Raw genomic sequence first — 14,068 nt, forward strand, 5'->3', positions numbered from 1 at the left:
AATTCAGGATATTTATGCAATTCTCAAGAAGACTGGGCATTTGTTTAGATATGTTCTGTGTAGGATACTTACCTTGTCCAGTTGAAATATCTACAGTGCAATTTTCTCCATTCTGAGCTAGATGTCTAGACTTCTGTGACAGTGAATAGAAAAATTTCCCCTGAGCTATTCATTTCAACTTGAACTGGCTATTAAAATGTGTCATACAACATTTCTGAATGCGTTTTTCTTACTCGCATTGACTCGAAAGCAAGTCTAGAGAAGAGAATCAGGTGTAAAAATTGCTAATGTAGATGTGCAAGGTAGCCAAGATAAGACAAATTGCACTTTGAACATTTAGGGGGGGAAAAAAAGCTTAAGAAGATGCAAAGAAACTATTCATGTTCTCAGAGATGTGGCTGGGATGAGAACTACTTGTCTCATGGTGGATCTAAAACAGCAATTTTCTTTCTTCTGTTTTCTAGAACGATTACAAGAAACTGTCTATGCAATGCAAAGATTTTGTAGTTGGACTTCTTGATTTGTGCAGAAATACAGAAGAAGTGGAAGCTATTTTGAATGGTGATGTAGAGATGAACCTCAATAATGGAGAACATGGTCGCCCCAGCCTTAGCCGCTTAAAACTTGCCATTAAGTATGAAGTTAAAAAAGTAAGCAATTGTATTGATTAAACAGACCTGTCATGATAGTGGCATTAAATTGTGCTATTATATGTTTATGTTTTGGTAGCCTGTGACACTTAAATGAACATTTGGACCCTTTTGCACAGTGTATTTTACAACCAAAGAATCTTTGCTCCAAATAGCTTGCAATATAAACGAGAAGATGTTCAAGGTGGATACTGATCACACTGAGTATGGGAGCAAATGGCTCTAAAACAATGTGTAGCTATATGCACATTTTTAATTTTTTTATTTGATTTTATTTTTAATCTACTTTTTAAAGAAAAAAAAAGGTAGAAGAAATTTGCCCAACATCTGAAGCCTGGAAAAATGTAAGATTTCATAAAAGCTGGAGAACAGCACATCAGTCCTGTGCACTACATAATAAATATGGTTGCACATTTTTGTCAAGCTGTTGTGTCTTGCTCAGAAAGTTGAGAAAACTTAGTGAAACTGTGTCTCACAGAAACTGTAGATGTGTCTGTGCAGAGGAATCAGAGAAACAATCTAGGAATATCTCACTTCAGGAGAAAGCAGGCTTCAGGCAGTGTCAAATGCAGGAGTTACCATCCCTACTTTGTCTTGCATTCATTTCTACGGTCAGTTTAATACTCTGGTCTCCATCTGAAAAGCGTTCAGTGAAACCAGCTGAATCAGTAGCTGCACAAAGACCCTTGAATTACCCAGAAAACTTTTCTTGGATAATATAGGTTGTAAAATTCGAGGTGACACGTGGGAACCAGGAAGAAATAATTTGTGTGATGAAGCTTATACAACCAAAGATCAAGAAGATACAGCTAAAGATAAAGATACTTCTTGCACTTTCAGTCAGTGATCCATTAAGTACAGAGAAAGATTCTACAAAAAAACCCCAATTAGATTCAGTTAAATTTTTAATTCTGGTTACAGGTCTGGATATAAAAATGTACAGTGCACAAGAATCTACTGTTTGTTAATATCTACCTTTGTAAGATACTTCTTATACTATCTAGAGGGTTATAGGGCAGACTTCTTAGTTTTGCAGAGTTTGTCCAAAAGATTCTAGAACCAAGTTATAAATAGTCCTTACCCGATTTCCTGGCAAATGTGGCAATTATTTTCTTACACCAGCTGATAAAAATTATATTTTCTATGTTAGCATGTGAAAATATGACATAATCTTTTTTTCACAATTGAAGATTGTGTAGCATTCTTTGCAGAACAAAAAGACTTTGGGAATTTCTGAACCAGTAAAATTAAAATTATAAATGTCAGAAACATGTAGAGTTTGTCCAGATAATTTTATGTTTCATTAACCTTAGATGAAATTAATAATTTGTGATGGAATAATAAATAATAAATTTATCAGTAAATAATACTTTTAAAAATTATTTATTGTTGCTGATGGCAATATACCTGTTTGCTGGGAGATTTGGCTTATCAAAATAGGTTTTTCTTATGTCCTTTGAATATAAGCTGAGCTCTTGCTATTCCAGTGTTCTTACATGCTTCATATAACAGTATTTTAATAAAAGTTATTCTGATAGCAATATCATTTTCATACTCTTTTTCTTTATTATAGTTTGTAGCACATCCAAACTGCCAGCAACAACTTCTCTCAATTTGGTATGAGAATTTGTCGGGTTTACGGCAGCAAACCATGGCAGTGAAGTTTCTGGTTGTTCTTGCTGTTGCTGTAGGATTGCCTTTCCTTTCAATGGCTTACTGGATTGCTCCTTGCAGTAAGGTCAGTCTGCGAAATCTTGTAATGACCTTTTATTAACTCCTGTATCATCTGTACATAGATTCCTGTCTGACAAAGGCATGCTTAAATAATAAAAGTTATTTTAAAGTCAAATTATAATGGAATGTCTGCAAGATTGCATGTTCAGACAACTATAATTAAGACAGGTAAATGTGTTGTGTTAAATGCAACGTGTATAAAATTATAAAATTAAGTTACAATGGTTGAGCAGGTGTTACCTTATAGAAATCCTGCTATGGAAACAATGAGTCAAATTGTTTTCATTTGCTTCTTGCCTCTGTAGGCAGATAAAAAGGATACACTTTTTCCATAGTTTCAGAGCTAGACAAGTTAAAGCTGTATGTTGATTCCAATTACCTCAAAGGCCATTTTATTTTTAATTATTAAAATAAATAGATAGAAGTAATTGAAATATGAATGCCAGAAATTAAAACAATCATCACTTTTCTGTGTTGGCTTGTCAAGACAGTGCTGATATTCATCGTATTTTAAAGCAGTTGAACAACCTCCCTTGCACTGATTTGCAATGCACTGTCTGGATTCGGATCCTACCACTGTGTCTGGTTTGGGTGATATATGGTATGAAAAGCCTTTCCAGTAAGGATGGGTTACCATCTGTGACCTCACTGAACTTTGTGTTGAATCTCTGTTTCAGTTGGTCACTATCCATTTTGAATGGACACTGGTGGCAAATTTCCTTTGAAAGTATGTTAGAGGGGAAAAATGGTATTATTCATCATGTTGCAATATAGCATTCACACTTCTCACAGGTCCAATCCTGTACACATACAATCATTTCAGGGGAAGAGAAAGGTTGAAAGAGTGGACTGAGGTCTTTGTGTGTGTTTTTTTATTGTCTGAGAGGAGAAAGGTGGGCCTTTTTATTTTGCCATATTTTTTTCATTTCTTTCAGTCTAGACAATAAGAATCAGTTACATTATTTTCACTTTTCTGTATAGTGACTGGGTTTTTAATGAATATTTTTTCTTAAAACACTCCTTGAGATTCAACACACTTCAGTAATTGATTTTCTACTATAGCAGGGACCTATCTGTCATTTTACTTTTTCAATGATTTATTGGATCTTAAACTAAATTGGAACCAGTGTGCATTCTGAAAAATGTATTTTGGAGTAGCTTTTTAAAGTCAAGGTACAAGTAACATTCTTTAAGATTTCATTTCTGTCACTATTTAATCAACTCATCATGTGATTTAGATGTTGAATGCTTTTTGTTTCAATGTATTCTGCAAGTACAAAATCTAATCCACCTTTTTCACCAGTTGTCATTTGATATCTTATGCTTCACTCTTACTTCAGAAGCTGATTCTGGTTTCAGTGTTTAACCTCAAGTTAGGATGACTCCAATATAGAATATAGTCTTTATCAAGAGTCCATCCTGTGTATGAACTGATGGAATTTTATATCTTCTTCTCCTACAGAGATAAAGTACCCACTCTTTTTCCAGGTCTGGCACTATAAGACACAGTGTTAGAAGAAAGAGAAAATGGTCATATTGTTGTGAAAATAACAGCTTACAGTGGAGTTCTTCTGATATGTTTCTTTATATTCTCATGCCATGATTCTGAGAAAGACAAAATGTCTTTATGACATTTATAACACTGTAATGCTGAACCAGTTTCCTCTTAGGGAAAAAGTGGATTTGAGTTTGGACCACAGATACTGAATTGAAGGTTTCAGATGTGAAATTCCTCTAATGGAAATTTGTGGTCAGTCCTGTTGATTTGGAAGGAATTCATTACTGTCAGATACCAAGAGGAATTAGGATTGCCTCTTAGTTGAATTTCAGGCATTGATCCACGTGTAGACGTTCCAAAACTTTGTGAACTGTTTGCTCTGCATTTCTCTTTAATAATTCAGTGTAACTACTGACATCATTAACACAAATTTATAGAATAATATTTTATTACATGACATGAAAGAGTAAAAACTTTTTTCATTTATCTGCAAGAATTTCTAATGTCTCTCCTATTCAGCTCTAGTGAGTAATAGAGTTTAGATTTTTAGCTTTATGAATTCATAAGTAATTCAGTCAACCTCTGGCCAAGATGAGGGCTCTGAATTTGAAACTGAGTCATATGTTGCTGTTCCCAGTCACCTGAGGTTGGCATTTCTAAGGAAGTAACTTGAAAAGCACCTACATGCTTTCTAGAAGCGTGTTCTGAGAGTTATACAAATTCCTGTTCTGCATTGTGGTAGAGGAAAAGAAATTAAACTTTGTGTCCAAGAGCTAGAAAATTGTTCTTCCTAAAAAAGTGTATGCAGTATCTTGTTTTTTATCAGGCCTTTTCTCCTTTTTGATAGCTGTGCTTCCTGGAGTCCTATTTCATAATTTTTTTATCAATGCCATACTTCATAATGTTACAATGCTAATTGTTCCTGCAGAGTTAAAAGGGGGAAATAATGTGAACTGCCGACTCCAGACCCCAGCAATTTCAGCTGACCCTGTATGCAGAAAAATACATGGCCTTGGCTTTAGATGCTGTTTTTTTCCTCCTAGTTCATATTTTCTGACCTATATGTTCTCCATAAAGAGATTCAGAATTTCAGAAGTGTAATTTCAAGATTGAATTGGATCAGTGTTAAATAGCAGTATCATATTACCTTCCAGCAGTTTTGTAATCAGTTCAACCAAAATTATGCTTTCAGGGAGATTCTGATATATATATATATATATGTGTATATTTGGTAAAAAACCCTTTTCTGTTTATTTTCAAGGGGATGGGAGGCAGGCTGCTGAGAATTCACTCTCTTAAATGTTATATTTTTTGATCAAGGGATATATTAACATTGCCTCCTTCAGTATTTTTTCTTCTTTTCTGATTTTGTCTCTCTCTGGCAACTGTCTCCTAACCCATCTTCATTTTTGAATACAAGAATAATGCATTTAAAAGAACACTGTCAAGGTACATTATCACTTTCCAGGTCTGCTTTATTGTTTATGACTGTATCTTCCTAGCCTGAAATAAAATCTTTCCCATGATAATTATTTGTTCTCTTTGTAGTTCATGTAAAATAATTGGTTGTTGAAGTTCATCTCATGAGGCTGATGGACTATTTAATTTAATAAAAGAAAAATTAATTTAATAAAGTGAGAAACATAATAAATGGCATGGATTCAAAAAGTAATATAATAAATTTTATGCCTGCTAACCTTGACAGTGTTCCTTTAACAGTATCTTAAGTTTACATTTGTGTAGTTTTCCTAATGTGATCTCTATTTCAGACCTTACTATTACATCCTTGGCTCTATCCTTTTATTCTATATTTCTGCAAAAGCTGACTGCAATATTCTGATTTTCTGTAGCAAAAATATGGATACCAGTAACATATCTCTCTATTTCCACCTCCTTCTTCTGGACCACAGATTGTTATATGTTTTAGCTGAGATCTGTAACATTTGCTTTCAATTATTTCTGAGCAATATTGTTAGATAAAAATGCAATCTTAGTCTAGTATTTTTCTGGAGCTGCCAACTAACTGGACAAGCTAAGACTTCTAATATTATACACTCTCAAAGTAAATAATTACTAAAAGTTCAACCTTGTGTGAGTTCGTATGGAACTTTTAGATTTTTTAAAGTGTTGCACTAAATCATTTTAAAGTTTTTCTTAGTCATGACAAAGCTGAGAACATTTCCATTGTAGTAGTCAGGAGGAAATTAACTCTATAGAACTAAAAACATAACCTTTTGAGACCTCACAACTTTTTCTAAAAAAGAAAATAGGTTGGGAAAACTGTACAATAACTGTGCTAAATTGAGTATCACGTCAGTCAGGAAATTAAATTCTTTAGTCATAATTCATTAATGGTGATAATTTAATGCTTTTAGTAGGTGTCAAAATCCTGTTTTCTTTCTTGCCTCATAAAAATGACTAGCATATAAGAAATTCAACAACTATAATAGGTTTTACTCTTGATTTCCTATAATAGACAGAGGTGCCCCAAAATAATTAAAGAATTATTATCACTGAGTTAAAATACAGATATTTTAATTTCACTTTCACTGAAACTGATAGATTATTCCCTAAAAATAGCAAGTCAATAAAAACTTCTAAAGGTAATTGTAAACATAGCATCATAGTATATGAAATTTTCTAAATGTTTATTCCTTTGTATTACTGGAATATGTGATTCTTTGTGTTATTGCTCTTTTTATATATATTTTTATTTTGGAAGAAGTCAATGCAATATCCTTGTGTTTCGAATCTCTGTTGCAGCTGGGGAGGATAATGCGTGGACCTTTTATGAAGTTTGTAGCCCATGCAGCCTCTTTCACCATTTTTCTTGGTCTGCTTGTCATGAATGCAGCTGACAGGTTTGATGGCACCAAACTCCGACCTAATGAAACAACAGACAATGTAAAACAGCTATTTAGGATGAAAACTTCCTGTTTCTCATGGATGGAGATGCTCATTATTTCCTGGGTAGTAGGTAAAAAATTTTGCTTCAACTGGTTTTGCTGTGGTTTCAAATGAAGATGAACCCAATTAAATCCTTTGCTGTTAATATCATGTGTAAAAATTGCAACAAAGGGAGTTTATTCAGCTGTCTGCATTCCCATGTAGGCCTCATTTTTTTATTGGATATCAGCAGGGTTCACATGTGCCTCGTTGATCACAAACATTCAGATTAAGGACTTGGGTGAAATCTACACCATCTGAATATGAATTAATTCAGTTTTATCAATACCAAAGCAAAGTGTCTACCAGTTTCCTGGGGTTTTTGAGTCACGCTGTGCCAAGTCCCGAGGGGAAAGATTTCCACATGATGGGCCAAGGTTTTTTGTGTCCAGTTGTCTCTTTCTGCTAAGATTGTCTTTTTTTGCATGTATGCCTGCAGAGCTAATAGTGTTCAGCTGAATGTCTTACTGACAAAAGAGAAGAACATAGACCCCTAAACATTCAGCAGTAGACTTTTCCATTGCAGCATAGAGATGAAATGAGTGCTATAGTTAATACTCTGAGCTGACCCATTGAATTCAGTGATGTAGTACTGTTCAGCATCACAACTTGAGTGCAGGCCCTCCAAAATATTTTGGCTGTCAGATTCTTTTTACAAATATAATAACTTTATTTCTGTGAGGATTAGATGCCCAGATATTTTAAGGATATGGATTCTGGATATGTGAGACTTTAATTCAAGCTAAGTAAGGCCACTATCCATTCAAGACCTTATACATTTAAAATATTTTGCTTTTATGATCTCTCTGTTATTGAAATTTGTACACTAACTGATTCTTGCAGCTTTAAAAGATATTGTCAGTCTTTATTTATTTGATTGTAGAGCTGTTTGTAAATTAATGTAAATGTGTGTTATAGGAATAATATAGCACTTAGACTTCCAAAGTCTTTAAATATCAATATTTTCATCTGAAGTAAATAATAATTTCTCAATTTGAAGTTTTAGTTTTCTAATTTAATCTACTTTTCTTTATTTCAGTGCTGTGCATAAGATAGTTTATGATAAATTGATTCAGTGCATACAAATGTAGCATTGAGTTTAGTTACTGTAATCTACATTATTATTATCCTTATCTGGAAATGATGAAAAGTTCCTTCAGAGAATTTGATAAGTACAAAAATTAGGGGCATTATTTCATTCAGCTTTTTATTAACTCTCTTTAAAATACTAAAAATGTAGTTTATGATTATATAATTTTTATCTTGAAAAGAAAAAAAGGTTTTGTCAATACAAAAAGATGTAATAAAATAATTATATTTTATTACTAAGGGAGAATAATTAGGAATCAAACATCTTTGTCCTATTGAAGTAGCATTAGATCTGAGTCTTACTTTCAGGCTCATTTGTTACATATATTTTCAATTTTAGTAAGAGAGACTGTACCCAGGACACTCTGCAAATAAGAAAATGTGAGTTCCTCTATTAACTCTGCCACAGCTTATATGGTCATGCCAGAGCATTTCTGTTCTTTCCATCTCTTCCTGTGTCTGTAACAGATGGTAATACTCACATCCCATTTTTCTCTTTGAAAGCTTTTGTAGTGGCACAGGAAGAAGAAGTCTGAAAGATTTTTATTATTATTCACATGAGAAAGAAGCCTTGGAATGTGTACGAATTTGCAGATTCAAGGATTTTTTTTTGTGTCTGTGTTTGAACTCCCACGGATCAAAATTGTTTTGATTTTGACTGCAACTAAGAGCATGCCCTATATATGAAAAAAAATTGTAAGATAAAACAAGTATGAAGATGAAAGAACATACTGTTTTTTCTCTTCTGTCTTATACAGGCATGATATGGTCTGAATGTAAAGAAATTTGGTCTCAAGGTCCAAAGGAATACCTTTTTGAGTTATGGAATATGCTTGATTTTGGTATGTTAGCAATTTTTGCAGCATCATTCATAGCAAGGTTTATGGCATTTTGGCATGCATCCAGAGCCCAGAACATCGTTGATGCACATATGAAAGATCTGACAAGTCCAACACTGGAGCCCAACATAAAATACTACACCTTGGGTGAGTTGATTGCACATGATCAAGATTTACCTCTGGGGCCAAGATGAACTGATTTTCCATTAATAAGTCTCCGATACCATAGTTCCACAGTGTACTACTTAAGAAATTCCCACTCCTTCTCTTTCTTATCCCTGTGGTAAACTGAACATGAGCCAGCAGTGCCCCGGCAGTCAGGAGGGCCATCCGTGTCCTGAGGGGCATCAGGCACAGCATCTCCAGTGAGTTGAGTGAGGGGATTGTCCTACTCTTCTCTATGCTGGTGCAGCCAAACCTGGAGTCCTGTGTGGTTTTGGGCACCACATTCTAAAAAAGACATTAAACTATTGCAAAGGAGAGCCATAAGGGCCATGTGTCCAAAGAAGGGCCATGAGGATGAAGGGCCTGGAGGGAAAGCCATGTAAGGAGTGGCTGAGGGCACTTGGTTTGTTCAGTCTGGATAAGAGGAGACTGAGGGGAGATTGCCTTGTGGTCAACATCCTCACAAGGGGAAGTGGATGTGCAAGTACCAATCTCTTCTCTCTTGTGACCAGTGACAGGACCCGAGGGAATGGCATGAAATTGAGTCAGGGGATGTTTAGGTTAGATATCAGGAAAAGATTTTTACCCAGAGGATAGCTGAGCACTGGGACATGCTCCCCAGGACAGTGATCACAGCATGAAACCTGTCTGGGTTCAAGAAGCACTTGGGCAAAACCCTCAGGCCTAGGGTATGATTCTTGGGATGTCCTGCACAGGGCCAGGAGTTGGACTCAATGGTCCTTGAGGAATATTCTGTGATTCTACTGTTTGATCACGGTTCCATTGGCTATTCTTACACATCTTTTGGGGGACTGTTCTAGACAGCAGCCACTGAAATTATCTAAGATCAAAATAACCTTACTGTCACCCCACCCCTCTTCTACATTACTTTAATCTGTCCAATTTGCCCTGCAAACCAGTCTGTGTTGCTGTAACTGTGAATGGAATGTATTCTCATGCAGGGACAAAACAGCAATGAGATGAAGGTCTTAATCATGCTTTCCCAACATAACCAATATATCTTTTATATATTATTTGCTCAGAAATGCTGTTATATTACTTTTATATTTTTAGTCCAATGTCTTTACCAATAAGAGATGGAAATGTTAATATCTTGATAGGTGTATATAAGTGACTAGAAGCTGTTTTGCCCAAATAGAAAAAAAAAAAGCTTGGTTGACTTGTGTTCGTTTTCAACACTACCACATCTCTCTTCCTGTTATTAGATATTTTTCTCTAGATACTGAATAATATCAGTTTCAGTCGCTATTCTGTCCCTCAGATACTTTTTCTGATAAGGTTGTATTTCTGCATTATCCAGGTTATAGAAAAACAGAGCAACTAATTTTTTTTTGAAACACATTGAATTATAGTCTTATAGAATTTACTGGAAAGTTACAGATTTCATGTAAGTCCTAAAACCAGCTGGTTAAATGTTAATTCAGTTTTCAGAAACACACACTGGAAGAATTTGCAAACAGAGTCTGTTTATGTTCACAGTTTCTGGGTATGACAAACACAAGTCTTGTAACTCATTTATGCTACACAATCCTGATATCAGATATGAGTTGTGACTTTATGCACTGTTGAGCCATTTTTTAGTGTATGCATTTACATTGAAGTCTGCTTCAAGAACATCTGTGTATGGCAGTGCCAACATGGGTAATGTTAATAGTGCATATTTAATGCCACAGGTTTTTTTATAGTGTAGCAAACATGACTTGGTGGACATGAGGTTGAACATGAGCCAGCAATGGGCCCTTGTGGTAAAGAAGGCCAGTGGTATCCTGGGCTGCATTAGGCAGAGCATGGACTGCGGGTGGAGGTAGATGATTCTGCCCCTCTACTCGGCACTGGTGAGTCCACAGCTGGAGTGCTGCATCCAGTTCTGGGCTTCCCAGTACATGAGAGACGTGAACATACTGGAGAGAAGGGCCTTTACAGTAAGCACAGATAACAATACTCTCCTAGGACATAGGTAACACTTCCCACATTAACCTCTTCTTTTTGCCTGAAGCACACTAGTGAATGAATTTCAGCCTGCAACGTCATGAGGGAATGCCTTGACTTCCAGCAAGGAAGTATTCTGAAGGATATTGCTTTGGACTTCTGACACTTTTCTGTAAATATTTATTTAAGCACAACTTTAAACTTAAATGGTCTTCTCTGCAGTTGAATGTGTTTCCTACCAAACACAGTGTCACATTCCCTAATAAAGGATGTTGAAGTAATTCCCACAAGTAGATAGCTTCAACAGAGAAGACTGATAAAAACAATGATAGAAAAGGTGATGGAAATGAGCGTTCTTTGTTTGCTGGGAAAGGGCTGTTACAATTGCACTAAAAGTCAAAAGTTAGAGTAAATTAAAAAACCCCAGAAATATTATTGTTCACACAGTTTTAGAGTTGTGAATGCCATTTAATTAATCCAGATCCCTGCATCAAAACAGTTCATTTTGTCACAGCTCAAACAAATTACATTTCTAATTTAATTTATTCACTTTTCCTCACCTAACACTGAATTTTACTTAAATTTTATGGTAGGACAGGATTCAGTTTCCAGAAGTTTACCTCAGTGTTCTTATGGCCCACATTTATGATCAGTGGAGATCTAATCAGTACAATCAATGGAACTGTAGAGAAGTTTTAGAGGTAGTTACCTAGCTTAATTCAGCTGGCTAAACATAAGTGGTTAGTGCTGTTGCCCAGGGTTTGAGTTGCCCAGGGTTTCTTCCCTCACTTTGGAGTCACAAAATCACAGAATATCCTGAGTTGGAAGGAACTCACAGGGGTCACTGAGTCCAACTCTTAGTCCTGCACAGGACATGGCCAAGAGTCACACCATGTGCCTGAGACGCTGTTCCAATTGCTGTTCCAAAAAGACCCTCCACAGATGTGTACAGTTATCTTGAAATAATGGCAATTCTCGTCTTTTGTTTCTAGCCAGAATAAACTGGGATCCATCTGATCCTCAGATCATATCTGAAGGGCTGTATGCAATTGCAGTTGTATTAAGTTTCTCGAGAATAGCCTACATCTTACCAGCTAATGAAAGCTTTGGACCACTGCAGATATCCCTTGGCAGAACCGTGAAAGACATCTTCAAGTTTATGGTGATTTTTATCATGGTGTTTGTAGCTTTCATGATCGGCATGTTTAATCTCTATTCCTACTATCTGGGGGCAAAACAAAATGAAGCTTTCACAACGTAAGTACTACTGATTAAAATGTAACTTTTTGTTTCCTAACAATGATGCAATAAAATACAAAATGCGCTTTGCATTGCTACTACATTTTTTGGACATGAAGAACTGAGATCTCTTTATCAAAGCAAGGGAAAGTATGTCTTCAAACAGATGGAGAAAGATAGGAAAAAATACCCCAGAGGTATGTACTGATGTTAATGTATAAACTGACTAAGAGAAAATATCTGTATTTAAGTGAACTAACCTGAAAAAAAAAATCAGTATCGCCACACCATGGCTTTACACTAGCATTGTGGAATAGTAAAAACTCAGCTGGAGGATTATGGTCTGTGAGACTCATTTTTTAAAAATTTACGATTTGCTATCACATATCCTGTCTTCTTCACAGTTTCAGAATGCTTGTCATAATAGTGAAATATTTCATACAAAGTAAACTAATGGTGCAATTTAAATAATTTACAGGTTAATTTTTTTTTATTTACATTTACATTACCAGCAGGCTGTAGCATGTAGATTAAAGTAGTTAACAAGTGAATCACTGCAATATTTTTTCAAGGATGGTTATGTAATTTCTAAACTGAATCAGATGATTTTATTGTCAGTCCTAAGTTTTAGGAATCTTGTATTATAAAACTGCCTGTAGCATGAAATTAGACAGTCTACTTGTTATGGTAAAGTTCTACATTATGACAATGGAAAAAAATTGTACACTGTATAAAAGTGGTAACTGGCAATTTACACAATAAGAATATACAGCTTTTCTTCAATAATATATACATGTGTTCAATTTCTCCTTTTAGTGTTGAAGAAAGTTTCAAAACATTATTCTGGGCTATATTTGGACTTTCAGAAGTTAAATCAGTTGTCATCAATTATAAACACAAATTTATTGAAAACATTGGTTATGTCCTTTATGGAGTCTATAATGTTACCATGGTCATCGTCTTACTAAACATGCTTATTGCAATGATCAACAGTTCATTCCAGGAAATTGAGGTAAAAAGTCATTTAATGATGTAATATCACCACATTTACTGTTACAACTTATTGTCTAAATCTCCCGTAAAATTTGCTTATTGACATCTCATTTAAGAAAAGTAATACATAGGCTTTTGGAATATATTAGGAGAAAATTAAACTGTACATTTTTATTATAAAACACCTGGTAGTTACCTGACTGCATGTGCTTGCAATAGTAAGAACTAGACTGGAATACAAAACTGCTGCTGAACTGTATTATATTCCTGAAGAGAATGGGCTACAAGATGTGATTTTGTGAATCTTTCATTTGCCTCATTTGTAATTATTTGAGAAGTGCCCCTCTTGCTGCAAGTATGTTCTCATTCCTATGATTTGGCCTTGCAAGCAAGTCTCTAACATGCTGTGTTCTTCTTTCATTAAACATCTGTTGCTCGAGACCTTCACAGTGAACAAAACTTTACTCGACAAAGTAATCAGTAGGGCTCCTGAAAAACAGCATGAACTTTTTCATGGCATGGAAAACAGAGTACTAACTCATCACTGTTTTGAAAAAAAGGAAGCAGATGTCCAGGAGCTAGACCAGCCTAGACTTTCTCAGGTGATGCCCTTGTCACAAAGCTGCAGGCTCAGGTTTGACACCACTGTGGTCCCCTGTTCTAGGCTCTGGTTTGGGACCATAGCATTGTCTGGCTTGAGCAAGAACAGCACATTCTCTGGAGAGGTTCACAGTCTTCTGGCTAAGGAGGCCACAGATTAAAGCTATCTGGTTTGGTGAATTAAAAGGCAGACTATTATCCGCTTCTAAAAGCAGGCTCAGCAATACTGAGTCATGTCCTCAAACATGACGTCAGTCCTTTCTGCAGAAAACCCTCTTGAATTTTACAGGATGGAATAAAGTGAGTATTTTGATGCTAAACATAAACCATGGTGTTAATAGCATATCTAGTTTAATCATATATTT

General features: G+C 35.4%; 1 protein-coding gene across 1 annotated transcript in view; it reads left to right on the forward strand.

Annotated features, from left to right (window-relative positions):
• The window catches only part of TRPC6 (transient receptor potential cation channel subfamily C member 6), an 88,959-nt gene that overhangs the window by 61,015 nt on the left and 13,876 nt on the right, over positions 1-14,068 (forward strand). Inside the window, exons 3-8 of the mRNA XM_071555230.1 lie at positions 465-650; positions 2,224-2,388; positions 6,646-6,859; positions 8,676-8,903; positions 11,864-12,128; positions 12,927-13,122. Of these exons, the coding sequence (XP_071411331.1) occupies positions 465-650; positions 2,224-2,388; positions 6,646-6,859; positions 8,676-8,903; positions 11,864-12,128; positions 12,927-13,122 (1,254 nt within the window). The remainder of the gene's footprint in view (positions 1-464; positions 651-2,223; positions 2,389-6,645; positions 6,860-8,675; positions 8,904-11,863; positions 12,129-12,926; positions 13,123-14,068) is intronic.

The sequence above is a fragment of the Pithys albifrons genome, chromosome 1 (genome assembly GCF_047495875.1).
Source record: "Pithys albifrons albifrons isolate INPA30051 chromosome 1, PitAlb_v1, whole genome shotgun sequence".
NCBI lineage: Eukaryota > Metazoa > Chordata > Aves > Passeriformes > Thamnophilidae > Pithys > Pithys albifrons.